We start from the raw sequence: 21510 nt of genomic DNA, 5'->3' as shown, positions 1-21510 counted from the left end.
CTGATGACTTGAGTCAACTTTCGTGAAATACTTATGAAATACAGCTGCTTGGGCGAAGATATCGACAAATATTTCCTTGTGCCGCTGACAAGCTTGCAGAATAGTTGGCGCCCTGTGGTACGCTACTATAATAGTGGACATGCCGCTCGGGGTAGCTGTCACAGGTAGTCGTAGCTCTCTTTCATGAGCTCTGGGAGTCTTCTTCCCGGAAAATTTTTTGTAGCGAGGTGAAGTAATATTTTCGAAACAGATAACGGAGTTGCTGGAGGAATACTGTGGTCAACGGAACTACTCCAGATGATTCCCTCCGGCAATGAATTTTTCTTTGTGCGGCCTCGTCGGCAGCACAGGTGCCTTGTGACCATCATTCCCCCCCATGGTTTCACACCCCAAGGTTTCACGCAAGGGTATCATCGGGCATGAACCACGGGTATAACCCGATACCTGGTTAGAGGTAAGTCATTTGTCGTTGCTTGTTGCCTTACAACACCGCATTCACTTCGTGTATAGTGAATAAGTAACATGCTTGCCGAAGTTTCAGGTTCCGGCCAGCTGCTCACATTCAAAAGCGGCACATTGCAGTGCCGGAGGTTCTACCGTACAGAATGAGATCCTGAGGGAAGTTGTCCCCTGACATTGTAAACAATATGTACACCTTTTCAGGCGAAAGGGGAAAGTCTGTTAAAGCAGCATGCATGTTTCTTCGTGACAAGTGAAGGGAGTGAACTGTTAAAAGCTGTGTCTCATGGTTTAAAGCACGGTCTCATTTACTTACAGGAGTTTGATTAAGGAAACTGTGCTCCCGTGATCCAAGCTACCTGAACAGCGCTGAGGCCGCAGCACTACAGTGTCTCTGCAGCACTACAGTGTCTCTCTAGTCTCCGGCCCGGAGATACTCTCAGGGTTTTCACCAGGAGATAGGGGGTCTAGAAGGCGGGGGTGGGGGTGGGGTGGGGGGGGGGTGAGACGCTCATATCTGCGCGTTTTTGGCCTTTCTGGTAGGTTTTTTTTTTTTTTTTGAGGGGTGCAAGATTTTGGGGGAGAGATTTGGGGTGCGGGGGGTGCTGGGAAAATCCCCGCAACCTAACGCAAAGGAAGACATATCTGCGAAATATTTTTCTTCGAAAATAAAATATTAAAGTGGCACGGTTCAATGTCAATGCCATAACCATAATCACAACAGGGATTGGAATAGCCTTCCGGAAAATGTCGTGTCAGTTAAAAGCTTTCATGAATTTGTTTCAAGGGTGCACGACCACCTAGCATCATTGTAAGTCGTTATGTCATTGTATATATCGTTATTATCTTGCTTGCTACACGTGTGCCTTGTGTCCTTTGTCATCATTGTATATAATTACTGCATTTTCAATCATTTGCCGTTTGTAGCTACTGTGTCACGTGCTATGTTTCATTAATTTTGTGCATTGTTTCATACTGTCATTGAATTAGTTTGAAATTATAGGTCATACTTTTTATTTTGTAGGTGTGGACTAAAAACGCGTGTATGTGGTATTTGGGACAAGAGTGTATCCCTGATCCATTTTGCACGTTTATGTTTTCTAAAGTTGAATTAGTTTGAAATTATAGGTGATTCGTTTTATTTTGTAGGTGTGGACTAAAAACGCGTGTATGTGGTATTTGGGACAAGAGTGTATCCCTGATCTATTTTGCACGATTACGCTTTCTAAAGTTGGATTATTTTCAAATTATAGGTGTTTCTTTTTGTTTTGTAGGTGATGACTAAAAACGCGTGTATGTGGTATTTGGGACAAGACTGTATCCCTGATCTATTTATCATGTTTACGCTTTCTAAAGTTAAATTATTTCAGAATTATTTTCAAATTATAGGTGTTTCTTTTTATTTTGTACGTGCGGAATAAACACGCGTGTACGCGGTATTTGGGCAAAAGTGAATACCTGATGAACTTTTCACGACTGCGCTTTGTACCATTGAATTAGTTGAAATTATAGGTGATACTTTTTATTTTGTAGGTGTGGACTAAACATGTGTGTATGTGGTATTTGGGACAAGAGTGTATCCCTGATCGATTTTGCACGTTTACGCTTTCTAAAGTTGGATTATTTTCACAATTATTTTCAAATTATAGGTGTTTCTTTTTATTTTGTACGTGCGGAATAAACACGCGTGTGCGCGGTATTTGGGTAAAAGTGAATACCTGATGAACTTTGCACGACTGCGCTTACTGTCATTGAATTAGTTTGAAATTATAGGTCATACTTTTTATTTTGTAGGTGTGGACTAAAAACGCGTGTACGCGGTAGTTGGGACAAGAGTGTATCCCTGATCTATTTTGCACGTTTATGATTTCTAAAGTTGAATTAGTTTGAAATTATAGGTGATTCGTTTTATTTTGTAGGTGTGGACCAAAAACGCGTGTATGTGGTATTTGGGACAAGAGTGTATCCCTGATCTATTTTGCACGATTACGCTTTCTAAAGTTGGATTATTTTCAAATTATAGGTGTTTCTTTTTGTTTTGTAGGTGTGTACTAAAAACGCATGAACGTGGTATTTGGGATAAGAGTGTATCCCTGATCTATTTTGCACGTTTTCGCTTTCTAAAGTTGATTATTTTCCCAATTATTTTCAAATTATAGGTGTTTCTTTTTATTTTGTACGTGCGGAATAAACACGCGTGTACGCGGTATTTGGGCAAAAGTGAATACCTGATGAACTTTGCACGACTGCGCTTTCTATCATTGAATTAGTTTAAAATTATAGGTGATACTTTTTATTTTGTAGGTGTGGACTAAAACGCGTGTATGTGGTATTTGGGACAAGAGTGTATCCCTGATATATTTTGCACGTTTATGCTTTCTAAAGTTGAATTATTTTCAAATTTTAGGTGTTTCTTTTCGTTTTGTAGGTGTGGACTAAAAACGCTTGTATGTGGTATTTGGGACAAGAGTGTATCCCTGATCGATTTTGCACGTTTACGCTTTCTAAAGTTAAATTATTTCAGAATTATTTTCAAATTATAGGTGTTTCTTTTTATTTTGTACGTGCGGAATAAACACGCGTGTACGCGGTATTTGCGCAAAAGTGAATACCTGATGAGCTTTGCACGACTGCGCTTTCTATCATTGAATTAGTTTGAAATTATAGGTGATACTTTTTATTTTGTAGGTGTGGACTAAAAACGCGTGTATATGGTATTTGGGACAAGAGTGTATCCCTGATCTATTTTGCACGTTTATGCATTCTAAAGTTGAATTATTTTCAAATTTTAGGTGTTTCTTTTTATTTTGTACGTGCGGAATAAACACGCGTGTACGCGGTATTTGGGCAAAAGTGAATACCTGATGAACTTTCACGACTGCGCTTTCTATCATTGAATTAGTTTGAAATTATAGGTGATACTTTTTATTTTGTAGGTGTGGACTAAAAAACGCGTGTATGCGGTATTTGGGACAAGAGTGTATGGCTGATCCATTTTGCACGTTTATGTTTCTAAAGTTGAATTAGTTTGAAATTATAGGTGATTCGTTTTATTTTGTAGGTGTGGACTAAAAACGCGTGTATGTGGTATTTGGGACAAGAGTGTATCCCTGATCTATGTTGCACGATTACGCTTTCTAAAGTTGGATTATTTTCAAATTATAGGTGTTTCTTTTTATTTTGTACGTGCGGAATAAACACGCGTGTACGCGGTATTTGGGCAAAAGTGAATACCTGATGAACTTTTCACGACTGCGCTTTGTACCATTGAATTAGTTGAAATTATAGGTGATACTTTTTATTTTGTAGGTATGGACTAAAAACGTGTGTATGTGGTATTTGGGACAAGAGTGTATCCGTCGAAAGCACAAACGTGCGAAGTTCATCAGGCAGCCACTGTTGACCAAAATACCGCATGCACGCGTGTTTAGTCCGCACGTACAAAATCAAAAGAATTATCTATGTTTTAAAAAAAATGCCATTGTCGAAAGCATAAAGGTGCACAGTTCATCGGGCAGCCACTCTTGTCCGAAATAACACATACACGCGAGTTTATTCTGAACGCACAAAATAAAAAGAATCACCTATAATTTGGAAATATTGCAATTGTCGAAAGCACAAACGTGTAAAGTTCAACAGGCAGCCACTGTTGCCCTAAATACCGCATACACGCGTGTTTAGTCCGCACGTACAAAATCAAAATAATCACCTAGACAAGGAAAATAATGCAAGCGTGTTAACCAAGAAATATTTTTTTAATCCTCAGAAGTACCCAACGGGTCAGGAATCCCGGTAACGTGAGACAAGGGATGACACTCACCCTATCACCTTTGGCCAGGTCGTGGGATGGGTCACTACAGCCTTTAACGGTACCTTCAGCAGCTCGTGGTGCGTCGTCGTCGCGCTGGATGTCAAACGTTCTTCGAGAAGGGGGCGTGGCGGACGGCCAGAAGCACTACTTCAGTCAGACAAGGAAAATAATGCAAGCTCGTTAACCAAAAAATATTTTTTTAATCCTCAGAAGTACCCAAGGGGTCAGGAATCCCGGTAACGTGAGACAAGGGATGACACTCACCCTATCACCATTGGCCAGTTCTTGGGAGGGGACACTACAGCCTTCAACGGTACTTTCAGCAGCTCGTGGTGCGTCGTCGTCGCGCTGGATGTCAAACGTTATTCGAGAAGGGGGCGTGGCGGACGGCCAGAAGCACTACTTCCTTCAGTCAGACAAGGAAAATAATGCAAGCGTGATAACCAAGAAATCTTTTTTTTTATCCTCAGAAGTACCCAAGGGGTCAGGAATCCCGGTAACATGAGACAAGGGATGACACTCACCCTATCACCATTGGCCAGATCTTGGGAGGGGTCACTACAGCCTTCAACGGTACTTTCAGCAGCTCGTGGTGCGTCGTCGTCGCGCTGGATATCAAACGTTCTTCGAGAAGGGGGCGTGGCGGCCGGCCAGAAGCACTACTTTAGTCAGATAGGAAAAATAATGCCAGCGTGTTCACCAAGAAATCTTTTTTTTATCCTCAGAAGTACCCAAGGGGTCAGGAATCCCGGTAACATGAGACAAGGGATGACACTCACCCTATCACCATTGGCCAGTTCTTGGGAGGGGTCACTACAGCCTTCAACGGTACTTTCAGCAGCTCGTGGTGCGACGTCGTCGCGCTGGATGTCAAACATTCTCCGACTGGGGGGCGTGGCGGACAGCCAAAGCCACTGCTTCAGTCAGACTTGAAAAATAATGCGAGCGTGTTAACCAAGAAATCTTTCTTTAATCCTCAGAAGTACCCAAGGGGTCAGGAATCCCGGTAACCTGAGACCTGCTAACACGTTTGTACTATACTGTGCAACTTGTGCGTACGATGCCACTGGAGGACCCTGATGTGGATGGGACGACGCTTTACCTGCGCAGTCGCAAGTATCCTGGAGCCACTGGGGTTCTGAACTGTCTCATCTTCAAGAGGTTCAATTACCAAGGTATTATGGAGCGAATGGGGTCGCCGGCGTCAGACACATCGAAATACCCATCTTTTGCGACGACAGCCCGACCGCATATGGGGCAGTGGCATACACAGGCATAGAAGAGAAGTCTGGGGCGAGAAGCAGTGCGTTTCTCATCGCAAAGACAAGACTCGCTCCTCTAAAGGCGCAGACGATACCTCGACTTGAGCTGATGGCTTGTCTCGTCGGAGGAAGGTTGTTTGCGTACCTGAAAGCAAAGTTTGAAGCATGTCCCACGCAAATTCATTTTTGGACAGACTCAAAGATTGCGCTCTGTTGGATACAAGGGGACGCCAACCGCTGGAAGCAGTTCGTTCAAAACAGAGTGAGGGAAATTCAAGAAATCACAAACTCCGCGGAATGGAGATACTGCAACACAAAGGAGAACCCGGCGGATATGCTGACTAGAGGCATCACTGCAGACAAATTGATTCATAGCCAGCGGTGGTGGACGGGACCAAACTGGATTTCGTGCGACCAACGCCAATCCCTACGTCGAGCACGGACAGGGAAAATTTCAGGAAGGTAGAGCTGGAAGAAAAGGTCTCACGAGACTTGATTCAGACGCTAACCGCAACAGTTGGGGAAATCGTCGACATGAAGAGGTACAGCTCAGCAAAGAAGCTACATCATGTGGTAGCCTGGGTCTTGCGATTCGTAGCCAAGCTGAAAAAACGGAGTGAGGAAGGTGGACCTCTTGGCTCTAGAGGTACGAGAAGCCGAAAATTATTGTCTGATGTACGCGACTTTGCCGACACCACAGACAATGCGCTTCTGTGTCGCATTGAGTTAACCTTTACTACAGATAGACACATGCTGACTACAGCGCGACGACGGCGCAGTGGAATTTGTATAGTACACCTGATTGGCATTCATAGAAGTGTAGGTACGAATCCAGCCGCCGGCACTGGCGGACTTTTCATCAACTGCCGTCTTTCAGAATATTGCCTATACGGACGTTGGTGGGGAATAATCAAAATGTGCCGGAAATCGAAAAATCAAGCTGAAAACGTCTGAGATCACGAAAACAGTGCTAAATAGCGTTTTTAGAGTGTTTGGCGCCGTTTAAAGTGGGAATAATCAAAATGTGCCGGAAATCGAAAAATCACGCTGAAAACGTGTGAGATCACGAAAACAGTGCTAAATAGCGTTTTTAGAGTGTTTGGCGACGTTTAAAGTGGGAATAATCAAAATGTGCCGGAAATCGAAAAATCACGCTGAAAACGTGTGAGATCACGAAAACAGTGCTAAATAGCGTTTTTAGAGTGTTTGGCGACGTTTAAAGTGGGAATAATCAAAATGTGCCGGAAATAAAAAAATCACGCTGAAAACGTGTGAGATCACGAAAACAGTGCTAAATAGCGTTTTTAGAGTGTTTGGCGACGTTTAAAGTGGGAATAATCAAAATGTGCCGGAAATCGAAAAATCAAGCTGAAAACGTGTGAGATCACGAAAACAGTGCTAAATAGCGTTTTTAGAGTGTTTGGCGACGTTTAAAGTGGGAATAATCAAAATGTGCCTGAAATCGAAAAATCAAGCTGAAAACGTGTGAGATCACGAAAACCATCGTTCCTTTGCAAGGGCTCATGTTATTTGTTGAACAACACGCCACAGCCAAAAACCAAAAATTTATTGAGGGGCATTTCACTGCTCCTTTAAGCTAATAAGGTACTGTAAAATCCATAACGTTTGCAAGCCCCTAGTTTCGCGAATCTCACGAACTGCAAAATTAGCGAGTTTTAAGGACACACGGGACTTTCGAACTATGCGGAACTATGCTGGAATAGCAACATTCATTTTCACGGTTCGACGTACAAGTTACTCATAAGCATTCGGACTACTCTGCAACACAAGCATGTGTAAAGCTGCTTTTACCAAATAGCGATGCAGGCAGTTTTGGGCACTAATTAAGGCACAAATATGAATAGTATCCAGAATTGGGTAAATTTAGTGGCCGCGAATACGCGCCCTGATCTCGATTCCCGAAAAATTGGGGCCGCAAAGTTAAAGGGTTTTACAGTATGCCATACCTTACCAGATTCGAAGACCTACTTTTGTGAATGTGCTTGGAACAGCTATGATGTTGTATCTTGCATGTTGGCTCTAAGACCAATTGCACTACAGAGGAACAACAAAGTGAAAATAACGGAGGTTGTACCTTTCGAAGTCGTGACGTTGCCTACCGAGGCCTGTGAGGCCGACAACGGCGACCTCTTTCATGATGATGATGATGATGATGATTGCAGTTTTTATGGCGCATGAGCAACTAGACTATAATGCGCCAAAACAGTGATGTGGCGACCTCTTTCAGCAGTGACCACCAGCACCATCACATTTTCAACGGTTTACCAACACTCGCTATTGCATTAAGTTTAAAGTTGCCCAAACGTTGTATCGTTGTATAGCTTGGCCTCAAGGTTGATAAACCTACACGCACAGTTTTAAGTGTCTTCTCATGTTACTAACTGCCAGTCTACGACTCTCTTTCCGACATAAGAACGGAAGAAGAGGCTGACGAAATATATCGCGCTACACCCTATCCTTCCTCGCATTGCATTAAGAACCGCTCAGTTTACCCCCCTACACTGCCGGGAACAGTGCAGTCTAAAGTACCAAACGCTGCGCGGACTGCTCTACGCAAACTATACGTCTCCGCAAATATGCCGCGTAACGAGCACCATAGCACTGTAACTGAATGCGTTCATTTCACTGTCTGGCATATTGAACGAATAAGCTCTCAAAAAGTGTTACCTGAATAAAACACACTGTATCTCATCAGCATCTCCAGAAACAACCCCTTCAAACAGTTTCGCCGAAGATACTGTACATGCGCCCTCATATCCATAAAAGTTTATGCATAGAGGTTTCCCGTGGCGGAAACCAGTTGGTGTCGTTTTATCAGCGAGCGTTCTGCACGCTCACATAGGAGGTTTGTCGCTGGGGAGTCTGTGCCTCCTCCTCCTCCTTTTGACTGGATGTTTGCTGGAGGTATGTCGTGACTTCATATGTCGCCTGCAGGTCCATTTCTTGTAGGTGGTATAGGTGATATCCACAGAAAAGTCTTTAGCACATGTGTCACTCTTGAGTGAATGACACGTGACACTTTTGCTTTGTGGTCTCATGTTTTTGAGTCCAGGTTTAGAGGCGGTCCGCGATGCCGCTTTCTTTAAAGCTCAGCTCCGCCGATTTTCGACTGCGACAGAATGGAGCCATGCTTGGGCTGTGCGTTCGTTTCCGCACAGGGAGCATACATGTGAAAAATTTTCATCCATTTGTTTGTAGTTTTTAAGAAAACAATTTTTTAAATTTCCCTGGCACGGCGGTCCTGTGGTCGGCAAACCCTGACCAATCCCGGCTTCGTCCTGGCTGAGCCGCGCTCGTGGCTTGGCTAACGCCAAATCGTCGATGCGATGGCGGAGATCTATGGGCGAAGGTGAATGTTTTGGGTGTGATCCGTGATAATTGCTGTCGTTAATAGCCTCAAAGATAGTTTTGCCGGTCTTCTTTAACAAGCCTTACAGGATGGCCTCGTTGTGCAACGACGGCCGTCGTGAGCGGACATTCTGTGCCCGCACTGTGCTTCATGCTACCAACAAGACCTAACACCTAACGTGTGACGTACTCGTACGCATTCTCAATAGCTTTGGCAGCGCACTATGCGCGGACTTGCTGCGCGCGCAGAAAGCACCACCAAAGCTATTGAGAACGAGAACGAGTACGTGATCGACGACGAAGTATTTCTTATAAGAAACGTGATAAAACGATGCGGTGGTCCCCGATAGCTCGTGACAGCTGTTTCAGCACGATAGAGCGGCCATGACGGAGTGTAACACAAACTGGTTGCCAGGCAGAGCTGGCTAGGTGTGGCTATCCAATCCGCGCAGTTCCAAGTATGACGTCACAAGTGGAACCGCCGCCCGGTAGTTTTTCTCAAATTTCTCACGAAGGAGTATGGAAATTTGGAAAGCAATGTGCGTTTATGAATGAAGTTGGGACCACGGTTCTGAATATCACAACGTCTTCATACTTTCGGAACAGCAGCGGAGCTGCACCTTAAGAAAAACGACGAGGGCTTTCTCCGCTTTCTTTTGCAATTTTGAGCAGGGCCATTTGCCTACTTACAAAAACTGCAGGGACGCGAGTCGAGCTTGCTTAGGACAGCTTCCAGCCTTTCTCGGTCCTGCTTGAATGCGGGGCATTGGATGATCACGTGGAGCGTATCTTCCCGCGTCTTCCATGTTGCGCATAGTGATGATGATGATGATGGTGATTAGTATTTTTATGGCGCAGCAGCGGCGAAGGCTATAAGTTGCGCATAGTGGCGATGCTGATCTCCTCACTTGGTAAAGAGTCGCCTGAGTGTACGCATATAATGTGCCCTCCTGGACCGACTCCATAGGCAATTGTGCTGACATTTCTACCCCTATTATTTGTACCCCTGTCGCACGGGCATTTCGATCCTTCTCGAATCCGATCTGCATTGAACTTCCCGAGCACGCTCGAGTTTTGACGCTGCTACACGGCCACTTTCAATGCGCATTGAATGGTTTACCTGTGCAAATGAATAAACGGAACTCATTAATTTCGCGTTTCCTATATAACAGCGATATTAGTGGTAATTTATCGTATACCGATGTAAGCATCATTTGTAGCTTCGCGCGCATGTCCGTCTTAAGTTATCACAGTTCACCGGGGTCGAGGATACAAATGGCGGCCGTCGAGCAGTCTTGAAATTCTCAATCCTGTTATGGGAACTGTCTTGAGTCATGCAGGATCAAAGTTCGATCCTGCTTGGAAGCGGCCGTGTAGCACCATCCGATCTGTATTGGGTTCAAGCAGGTTCGGTCGAGCAGGATCGAAAATGCCCGTGTGACAGGGGTATAACTGCGTCTCTACGAAGTAGAAGACAACAAGCAAACAAGCAATCCCGAAAGAACGCTTCCAGGAAAACCAAGAAGAGGTTGATCGGCAAAGCGCGGGTTGAGATAGAAACGTCAGGTGAACCATTTTCTTCCTCGGGGAGGGGGGGGGGCGGAGTTTCGTGAAATGGAAGGCACGTGGCTGTGACAGATGGAATGCATAAAGAGCGCTCCCTGTCTCCAAATACCTGCGCACGAATATTGCGGGGCAAATGGGAAAAAAAAGTACGACGAAGAAAACATAGAAGAAGGAAGTTGCAAGCATAAGGACGAAACTGCCTCAGATCCTCGTGCAGACTAATATACTCGCACTTAATGCATGAGCGCATAAGGGAGACGACGAGAGTTTCAGTGTTGTTGATTTACCCACGAACTGTTCCAAAGTGAAGCGTACGTTGTGGCGTATAGTGTGTGACTGCGTCAGGGTTTTGAGCGAACTGTTGATGTTCGGTATCTTTATATCTTGTCCATAAGCGAGGATATTCTTTTTGGTACCATTCATTTAGTGCGTTAGGGGCTCTTTGACATTTTATTTTTTTCCTTTTGTGCTTTCTAAACAGAAATAAGGCGAGACTGCGGAACGTTGTCAGACGGGTAACTTGTCACACTGCGTACTAAAATAAAACGAAGAGGAGCAGCAGTACTGTTTTCCCACTTTTTCTTAGCGGCACGAGTAACCGCTAACTCAACAACCTTTCGCTGTCATCGAGAGCCTGGCTGAGAGGTACACAGCACAAAACATGTTACTGTGTTGAGCAAGCTCTGAAGGACACTCATATTCGTATCGTTTACAGTGAACCCTCGTTAATATGACCCCCGATAATCTGACATACGCGCTTTATGCCCACACTCTTGGGGGACAATGCTGCGGAACCTCTGCAAATCTCCCCCGTCAATATGACAATTCCGCATTATGACAAAAATGTTCGGGAACGACCATGGTCATAATAACGAGGGTTCACTGTATTCAAGTTTTGGGACTTTTTTAACGGTTTTCAGCAGAATACGTTGGATAGTTAAGTCACACTGTAGAGATAAAAAAACACTGTGGGTTCTGTCAGGGTAAGTTGTCCCATATTTCTGGTGGGATAAGCTGTCACGCGTTTGAGCGAGTGACATTGCAAATTATCGCAAGCCCCTCGTTAATATTTCTTCTTGAAAACATGCGTGTATCTGCACGCAGAACTGCTGAAGGAAGAGTTTTAACCACACGAATTCTGGAGCTTTGTCCAAATTAGTGGTGATATCGAATCATTCCGTAGCGAGTGCCGCCCCGTCTTTATTTCAGGTTCGCCCCCCATCCGTGGAGCAACCGTCCTGCTATATTTTATGACGACCCCGGTGCTGCCCCCCCCCCTGCATGCTTCGGATATGTTAAAGTGACTGCAGACTGATATCAGCATTTTCAAGGCACTCTTCGAATTCTCCAGACCGCAGATATGTAGGACTACACCCATTGTGAACAGGCAACGCTACTGAATCCACGGAAAACTGCTTGAACTGGAGGCAGTCCTAAAGGGCTCAGCACTCCGTGCACCGGATATCGAACGCCAGCCTACATAACCTCAGGTGAAATTGCTTTCTTCTAGGTTTCTAATCGTAACTGTTCTTCAAAATGGCGTTCATGATGCCCGTTGTGAAGCAAGACTACGACATCTATGGCAATGCAAGCCGTCGTAGCTCTGTGAGCAGTACGTCGTGTCCAGGCTCAAAATCCCGTAAGAACAGTTCATCCTATTCCCCTGGCAGTTCCCCTGAGAGCTACGAGAGTAAGGGCCGGCGACGCAGCAGAGCAATGTCCGAGTGCCCGACGGAATTTCCTGAAACAGCACGGTCTGGATCGAAGCTCTCGTGGTCGTCATTCCACGCTGCTCTGGTTGAGAAGTTAAAACCTGCAGAGCCAAAGAGCAAGTCGTCGCAGGAGCCACTTCGACAGAGCTGAGGACTGCCCTTTATTGTTTAATCAGTGGAACCCTATTGTTTAAACCGCCATCTCAGTGCTGGACAAGAACATCTGAAGCCAGGTGGCTACTCTTATTTGTGCTGTGGTGCGTTTTATGTGTACAGTGGAGCAGATTGACTGTGGATAACCACTGGTACATAACACTTTGGATGCTTATGCACTTCGCTGTTGTTATTTTAGATCTGAAGGGCAGGGCCGGACTGATCATAGACTTCATCATGACTTGATGATCATAGATGATCATAGACTTCACTGATCATTGAGTTCGCGGTGGGCCGCTTTTCCAGTAAGCTTTTTTGTCCCAGTCCGCCACTGCTGAATGTCATCAATATGTGCATCGAAACTTCAGTAGAAATGACTCCCTGAGAAGTTCTTAGAAAAAAATGTTCCCGGGAACAGCACCGCAAAGAATACTGCCCCGACATATTGGAAAGAAAAATGTAATGACAGGGAACGAGTACGATGTATGTTTAGGGGGGGAAAATCACCCCGGGAAGAGCACCGCAAAGGGTATTGCCCCGACGACCGTTTTATAGGCCACGCAATCAATAGGTCGTGTTATCAAGGACTGCCCTTCTCCAGTATATGAAGGACCGGCTCCCTTTCGCCTTCCTCCACCGCGTACGCGGATTGTATTGTCATCAAGCAGGAGAACATGTAATCAAGTAAGAGCGGATTTGAAGGGAGACCAGCTCACGTAGCAATATGAACGTGAGGGTGCAGCGAGGATCGAAGGACAGCTTTCGACGTTGACCACGAAAACTACTGTTGTGCGCCTTGAATGCTCTGTGTTTGGACTGCGGATGTTAGATATTCATTTCTTTTTCCGTTCGCATGCTATTGCAGCTGCATGTCATCGAAGAGAGCCATCACTAAGTAGACTTTTTAGCTTGGGTCCAATAATTGATAACGTTCCAGCACTGTAAAGAATCACATATCCTTGAAGAATAAACGCAAATAGTGGCGTCGAGATGCTTTTATTGTTAAACATTGGAAGATGAAAAGTATAGTTACAACAGGATTAATCTTGTCTTCCTGCGGGGGCACAAATGCTACGCAGCGTTGGCTAGTGCGCATCTCCGATCGTTAAAAATCGCAGTGGCTACAGACTCCAACTGCTACCCATAGAGCCCCAAGTTTCAGATAATTCACACAACACTGGGCACACGACCAACGAAATTGCAACATTTGACACATTATGCGTACCAGTCGGCCAATCAGAGGCCTCCCTGTGTTGCAGGAGGTCATTTTATCTGTTGGAGAACACGGCGTTGAAAAAAAGCTGGGACCACATTAGTGCTGTGCGTGAATTTGTTGGGGGTCCACGCTGGTCAGAGGAAAACCTTAAGGACAGCCTAGCATGACGCGAGTGTGGCTAAAATGATCTAGTGGAAGGATACAGTAAGCGTTGTGAGGGGCTAGCGGACATGAGACGGTGCGTGCGTTACTCATACGTGATAAAATTGTCATCGGTAAACGCTGCCGAATGCGGGGCATATACGTTGCCTTAAATGGACTATCACATCACTCACTGTCGATTCCAGACTACAGTGCCATTTTGCTCGTCGTTCGTCACCGACAATAAAGGTGGTAACACCACCAAACTTCGTGGAGGCCAACTTGTATCCAATTGGTCAGCTTGGCCTACAATTGATGAGGCTTCGAAGGTCATTGCTTTCGGTGCTAACTGAAGACTGTGCTAGGGGCATCCGTTCCTGCGGCAGTATTACAACACATAGTATCTCAGAATCAAAAACAGAACGACTCGCAGAACTTGCATCCATATACATCGTTTTCTCTTAAATGTTCTGAAGGAACTCAGGCCATTATGCATGTCAATGCGGTTATGCCATGCTGTCACATCGCCGCTTTAGAAGGTGAGTAATGCATTCGTAAAGTCCTCGAAAGTTCCTTCCGTGTTTATTACGTCATCAATATTGCGGTGTCAAGGGAACCTGGGTGCAGCGTCCTGAGTTTGAGATCTGAGTTCGAGCTTTATTTCCACAAACAATGGTGCAGCGCAGGGCCAAATAGCAAGATAGCTCAACGAGGTCTTCAGTCCCTACAGTATGAGCGACTGTTATTCTAAAGATTATGCAAGGCAAAAACACAAGAAGATAGCAAGTTCACTGTGAAAAAAGTAAACATTTTACATAGTATATGATAAACTTTGTCAAGAAAAACGTGTAACAAGTAATATTGGTGCGTAGTATAACAATCACACAAATAGCATTTTTTTAAATTGTTTTTTTAGAGGGAAGCTGTGTTTGGCTAAAAAGTTGCGCTTGATCTCAGACGTTTTCAGCTTGATTTTTCGATTTCCGGCACATTTTGATTTTTCCCACTTTAAACGTCGCCAAACACTCTAAAAACGCTATTTAGCACTGTTTTCGTGATCTCAGACGTTTTCAGCTTGATTTTTCGATTTCCGGCACATTTTGATTATTCCCACTTTAAACGTCGCCAAACACTCTAAAAACGCTATTTAGCACTGTTTTCGTGATCTCAGACGTTTTCAGCTTGATTTTTCGATTTCCGGCACATTTTGATTTTTCCCACTTTAAACGTCGCCAAACACTCTAAAAACGCTATTTAGCACTGTTTTCGTGATCTCAGACGTTTTCAGCTTGATTTTTCCATTTCCGGCACATTTTGATTATTCCCTCTTTAAACGTCGCCAAACACTCTAAAAACGCTATTTAGCACTGTTTTCGTGATCTCAGACGTTTTCAGCTTGATTTTTCGATTTCCGGTTACAAAAACTCAGTGGTCCCGGTAACGAACTACATCCTTGCAGTGCCAGTATTCCATTTCACATAGCACATAACTAAACCTCTAGCACTGTTTTTTTTTTCGTTTTTTTTTTTTTACAGCGGAAAGCTCGGAAGTTTCGGGTAAGTATGTGGTTGAGCAGCACTCCATCCTAAGGCGCACGCTATTGGATACAGTCTAAAATTAGATGGGGTGCAGTAGTTGCCCTGACGGCTCTATGTATTTGAAAAATTAACGTGTCCAAAGGTGCAAGAACGCACGGAACGGAGGGTATACCATATACCGAATGTAAAAGTGTGAGAATTAGAGCGTGGATATGAGAAGAAAGAAATTATCTGGAATATACCATAGCATTGTGACTCAAAGATTTTTTTTTTTTTTCGAAATAACAAAGGCTAATGTCAGCAAACGGCCACATGTAGGAATATGTTATGAATTATTGTTGCGAATAAACCGAAATGAGGAATATTTACGAGCATTTTGTATAGCTTAAAACGGAGATAACATATATCATGCTGTGCGGACGCGTGCTAAAACTACTCTGTTTGCCGACACGGGGGCTCAGACAAACGCCGGCACCGCGTAGAAGGTGGCCTCCACAAGGGCGAAAATAGGAAGTTCTGTTGTTAGTTTGTGAGAGCGGCGGCATCCGGAAAGCGATCTTCAATATGGACGTCGAAGTAAGGAATGCGGAGACTTCGAGCCCGGAACTTCTTTCTGACCTTTCTGCGATCGAGAAGGAAATTCTGTGTGCTGAACAGTTTGGGAGCCTCGCTTTCGAAACGCCGCCGATGCCGCAAATGCTAGCCGAAGTCAAAGCTCTACGAACATCGGTCACAGATGAAGCAGACAGGATCAGTCGCCTGTCTTCGACAGACAGGTAAGCGATGAGCTTTTTAATGCACACTGTGATCGAACATGTAAACGTGTTCTCTGAAATTTTGTGTCCTCATATTTAATGCGTACTTCCTGTTTAAGGAGCCGGTGCGGCTGGTGTGTCATAATGCCGAAGGAGATCGAATACTTGTGCTGGAAGGAGCTCGAAAGCGCAGCCGAATGACAGCAATATGAGTGCATTACAACCCACGAAGATTTGCAACTTCTATGCCTCAATACGACTTTCCTGAAGGTGGCATATATTGAATTCCGTGGGCAGCGCGAACGTATGAGCGACCACATTCACAAGTAAGTCACATTTGGCCCTGTCGAACGATGTTAAAATTTGGGCGCTCGAAATTGGTTTGGGCCTGCATTAAGGTCGCTAAAAACTCCAGTGCAGGGCGCACCACATAAAAGACGACACAATACAGAACTGTGAACTTGAGAATTCACATCGCTGTACATTGAGCCTGATATGTACAGCGATATGTACGAATTCTACATATGCCTGTAGGGTAGAACTACAGCAGCGATATGATAAGGAAGCAAAAGCCGGTACAGGTAGAAGACAGGCAAAGCATATGGGCACAAGCATGCACAGTCAGGCTGGCACAGGAAGGCAAGATCAGGTGAAGGCAATGCGGGCACAGGGTAGGCGCAGGGTGGGCACAGGGCAGGTGCAGAGCAGGGCAGGCACAGGGCAGGGGTGGGCAGGGCAGGCAAGGGCTGGCAAGGGTCACCGGGAGGGCAGAGTAGGCACAAGGAAGGGCCGGCGCAGGGTAGAGAAGGCACAGGGCAGGCACAAGCAAGCAGGAAGGGAGGCAGACACAACAGGCACAGGGAGGCACAGACAGCCAGGCACAGAAAAACACAGGCAGGCATGGGCAGGTACAGTAAGGCAGCGCAGGCAGGAAAGAATGCTTTTGATTCCGTGTTAGCGCCGCGAAGCAACTGTGGCTATGAGCGGGGTACCGATGTGGACAGATGGAGAGAGGACAGCAGGAAGGAGTGGGGGACAGGGGGTTACTATGCCCCCTGGGCTGACTTCAGGGCGAACTGTGCGACATTCGTTTGGAAAGTCTTCGGAAAGCCCAGGGAAAACCTTAGACAGCACAGACGTCTTAACCCGCTCGGCCATGGCGTGGTCGGCAGGGAAGGCGGGCAAGGCAGGCACCAGAGGAAAGTAGGCACAAGCAACGTAGTAGTAGTCCGGCACAGGGAGGCAGGCACAAGCATCCACAGGCAGGCAGGTAGGCAGGCTGCCACAGACAAGCAGGTACAGGCAGGGAGAGCAGGCAGGCACAGGGAGGTGCAGCAGGCAAAGGTAGGTGCAGCAAGCAAGGCAGGCACAGGGAGGGCAGGAGACACAGTGCAAGCACAGGACAGGTACAGGACAGGAGAGGCGCAGGGCAGAGCAGGAAGCAAGCACATGGAAGGCAGGCACGTACAGTCCGGTACAGGCAGAAGGCAGACAGGTAGAAGCTTATCGGTACAAACAGGCGCAGGCCTAGCAGACAGGCAGGTTGGCCGGCACACAAAGGCAGGGCAAGGCAGGGACGAGGCACAGGCAAGGCATGCAGGGCACAGGCAGCCACGGGCATAGGCACGCACTTGTAGCCAAGCACAGGAAAGCAGGCAGAGAAGCACAGGCAAGCAATCAGGAAGGCAGCGGCAGGGACAAACACCCAGGCACCGGCGGGGCAGTGCAGGGCAGGCACAGAAAGACAGAGACAGGGAGGAGGGAGACACGGAGACAAAGGCAGACACGGTTATGTGGGCACAAGCATGCAGGCACAGGCAGGCAGGAAGGCACAGCTATAGACAGGCACAGGCACGAAGCAAGGCACAAGCAGCGACAGGCAGATAGCCACTGGGAAGCACAGGCCGCTTAATTTGAAATGTTTCCCGCCCAGTTCCTTCACTACCCTTCAGCATGGCACATTGGTGAGTTGCGGCGTCCTCGAAACCAATGTGCCCAGTGACTTGCCAATCATATTGCACACCCTCCTCACCACTGCCATTGCTCTCACCACACCTTCGCCTTCCGTTTCCCTCACTTTAAGTGTTCATTCAAGAAGTTCATTATAAATCGTCAAGATTACCTACTCATCCCAAGAAACATGAGAAGAACAGCCTCAAACATTGTTACAATATTGCCTGGGCATGATCTACACTTTCCTTACCAGCATAGCAGCAATCCAGTTGACAGCAGCTGTACTGTCGTACGTGTTGCCCAGCCGAGTTACGTGCACTTTGCCTGACGTGGTGGGCAGGTTGAAGCTCCGTAACAGCCTGGTAAAGATCTGCACAGAGATTGTCACAGTTCCAAAGGATTAATTATGTCTAATGCTTAGGGTCTGAGATTTTTGGGAAATATTTTTTGCAAAATTCAAAAATTCCAGGGGTGTAACTGGGGAGCACCCACTGGGAGCTCCAGGAGTCACATGACCTATGACCATGATCTTCTCCCCCACTAGCTGCCTTCTACAATTTACGTCCACCTGAAATTTACAAAAAAGTACATAAGCCACTGAACAAAATGACATATGCTCTTGTTTGATGATGACTATAAGACATATGCTGTCACGCAGACTTTTTTTTTTCATATATTCGAAACATATTCAAGAATTATGGACAACAATGACAATTACGTCATAATAATGCAGCTGCATAGCCAGGAAACTATTTCAGGAGGTGTTTTATGAGGCTTGACATGGGGTGGAGGAGTCCCCCTCGTCAGTGCTTTATCCAGACCCCCCCTAACTTTTTTGCCTGTGCACCCCCTACAGGGGGTGCCCTTGCGATTTCAGCTTCAGATACGTCTGTAATGATATGTTAAGCTGTAATGACGTAACTATTCCAACAATTTTTTCCAACACCCTTCTCGTGCTTGGGATTCTGGATAAACCACTACCCCTTGTTCATTTTCGTGGGCACTACATTAGAGCTTATGTATTTGCCGTTATTGAGTGCGTATGATTATACACTACTATATCGGCCAGGTGGTCAGCATCAAAATGCCGATGCTCTGAGTCGTCTTCCGCTCCCCAGTGTCCACGACCAGGACACGTCCACAGGTGACGTGTTGATGCTCGAAGCTATTGACTGTGACCCTCTCAATGCCGAGGACATTGCTAGACTTACTCAACAGGACACTGTGCTATCACTGGTACTGCGGGGAGTCCAAACTGGAGATTTTTCGCAGTGGAAAGACGATGCTTTCCAGCCATACAAGCGACACCGCAGTGAATTGTCAATTTGCCGCGGTTGCGTTATTTGGGGATCTCGGGTCGTCATACCAAGGCAGGCCCACAAGTTGGCTCTGAGAATGCTGCACGCGAACCACCGGGGACGTTAGCAATGAAAAGTACGGCTAGAAGCAATTTCTGGTGGCCCAAACTGGATCGCGACATTGAGCTAACAGCGAAGACGTGTCACAAATGCCAGCATAGCTCAATTGGTAGAGCCCTGGACCGGCAATCCAGAAGATGTGGGTTCGAGTCCTACAGCTCGCTAACCTTTTCAGTGAGTTTCATCTTTCACCATACGCCGATCTTGCGACCCTAGTTAAAGTAACAAAACAAACACGGGACAACCTAACTGCCCTACCAAATAAAATATCCAAACAGGGAGACTAGAAGAACTCGAACAAATAACACTTTTCGAATAAAACGCGACAAACAAATGAGACTACCAAGTAAAGTCTGCTACGCTAGCGAGCCTATGTTAGTTTTTGTAAGGCCCATGACTTCACAAACACGTCGCGTAGAGCCACACGTCAAGCCACGGGCCCCGAACACCACACCCTCGACTCAGACCTCCTTGCCAGGGAATAGGGCAGGCAGGGACTCAGGCAGGGACACCGTATATTCCCGTGCCGTTTCCCCGTACTTTGTGAGTAATGTGGGAGAAAAGCGTCGAATGAGTAGAATGTTGTCTATTTGACTAAAACACTTAATGTCCCATGTAAAAAAAAGGTTAATAAGGCAAGTTAGACTCTTGGCGCCACAGCATGCGTTAGTAAAGTGTGGCAGATGGCTCCCAGAAGCCCACCTTAGCCCTGGTCGTCAAAAGTAGAAATTAACACACAAAAGTAAGGTCAAACTGCCCAAAATTAATCCCTGCACGGGAGCCAAAGGGAGGCAGGTAGTCCAACATTACAGGAGCCAGTTAACGCTTACACCAGTCGAATAAACCGTCCCAAACAAATGAGACTCCCTACCAACGTTCGTGAAGCTAGCCATGAAACATCCGACGCTGTGAAACCGAGAGAACGGCAAAACCTCCTTGTTGTCGCACATGTTTATCCCCAAGCCCCGAATGACATGCCCTCGATGCGTACCGTTTTGCCCGGAAAACGCTGTTGGAGGATCTTGTACTTGTTAACTTTTTCTCTACACCGATCCTCGAGAGTACTAACAGTTCCATCCCAGGCCACAGCAAGATCAATAACGGTAACATTATCTCCATCATAGGGGACAGTGTCCGGTTTCAAACGGGAGCCTTGGACTGTAAAAATTTTCTCCTGGGTGATAGTTAAGTCAGGATTATACTGTGCGGCCAATCTGCAAAGTTATTTGCACAGGGAATTGTGCTGCTCTATTCTCGGTCCATGGACTTTTTCGCAGAACTGCAAAATGTGCGCAGGAGTCTCCTCGCCATGACCACAGTGGTGGCAGAGGCGCTGAGCTGGATCTTGAGTGTGCATGTTAAAGAGCGCACGCCATGGGTAGACCCCTGTTCGTAGCCGCAGAGCCTTTAATCTGTCTCCGTCTTTTAGGTGGCGGCAATCGGGGTGGAGTCATTTATTAGCAAGGGGATCTTTTGTGTGCGTAAATAGGCCCTTACGCTTATACATCCCCTTTATGCGTTCTACCCATGCCCTGCGCGCCTCGCTCATCAATGCCTTCAGATCCTCCGCTCCAGTCACACCACTTGGCAATCTAAGGTGGTCCGTCAGGGCGTCTGCCTGCTTCAGAAGAACTGCGTTTAAGATCGCATCCAAAAACGGAGCAGCAAGTCTCATGGGTCTGGCAACAGCTTTAAGCTGAACCGCCACGCAGTAAAGCACAGCTTCAACACGCCTAGTCCTTCTTGGCTCATTGGTAGCCATATATGTGAAGACGGAAAGGGACCAGGAAGGTGAAGATAACCTTTTCCTAACCGCAAGTGCTCCTTATCCATCTTTTTCAGCCTGAGCGATGACATTGAGTGAGTTTGACAATGCGTATAGGCGTCTCTGCACCAACAATTCTTTCATGCATCGTAACCGCTGGAAGGGCTTAAGAGTCGCTCGGGAAATTATGTCTTGAATATTGGTTGCTATGGGGTCTAATAACAACGGACCCTTTGCAATACTGATCGACAACCACAAATAGTGAAGCGGGGCGTCCCGATCGAGAGCCTCAACTTCCTTACCACCAACACCAATGGGCTGGACCTGATAGTGAAACCGCTTCAATCGACTCGAGGTCACCGACTTTGGTGAGCTGATACTCTTTGGGCTGC

At 46.2% G+C, this 21510-nt stretch overlaps 1 protein-coding gene across 1 annotated transcript; it reads left to right on the top strand.

Moving 5' to 3' along the window:
* Positions 1–11914: 11914 nt before the first annotated feature.
* On the top strand, positions 11915–12582 carry LOC135371072 (uncharacterized). Its single transcript, XM_064605055.1, has one exon. It carries the CDS (start codon positions 12004–12006, stop codon positions 12328–12330), a length of 327 nt encoding a protein of 108 aa, XP_064461125.1. The 5' UTR covers positions 11915–12003; the 3' UTR covers positions 12331–12582.
* The last annotated feature ends 8928 nt before the right edge of the window (positions 12583–21510 follow it).

The sequence above is a fragment of the Ornithodoros turicata genome, chromosome 10 (assembly GCF_037126465.1).
Source record: "Ornithodoros turicata isolate Travis chromosome 10, ASM3712646v1, whole genome shotgun sequence".
NCBI classification, from domain to species: domain Eukaryota; kingdom Metazoa; phylum Arthropoda; class Arachnida; order Ixodida; family Argasidae; genus Ornithodoros; species Ornithodoros turicata.
The sequence above is the reverse complement of the archived record's forward strand: the minus strand, read 5'-3'. Positions and strand labels throughout refer to the sequence as shown.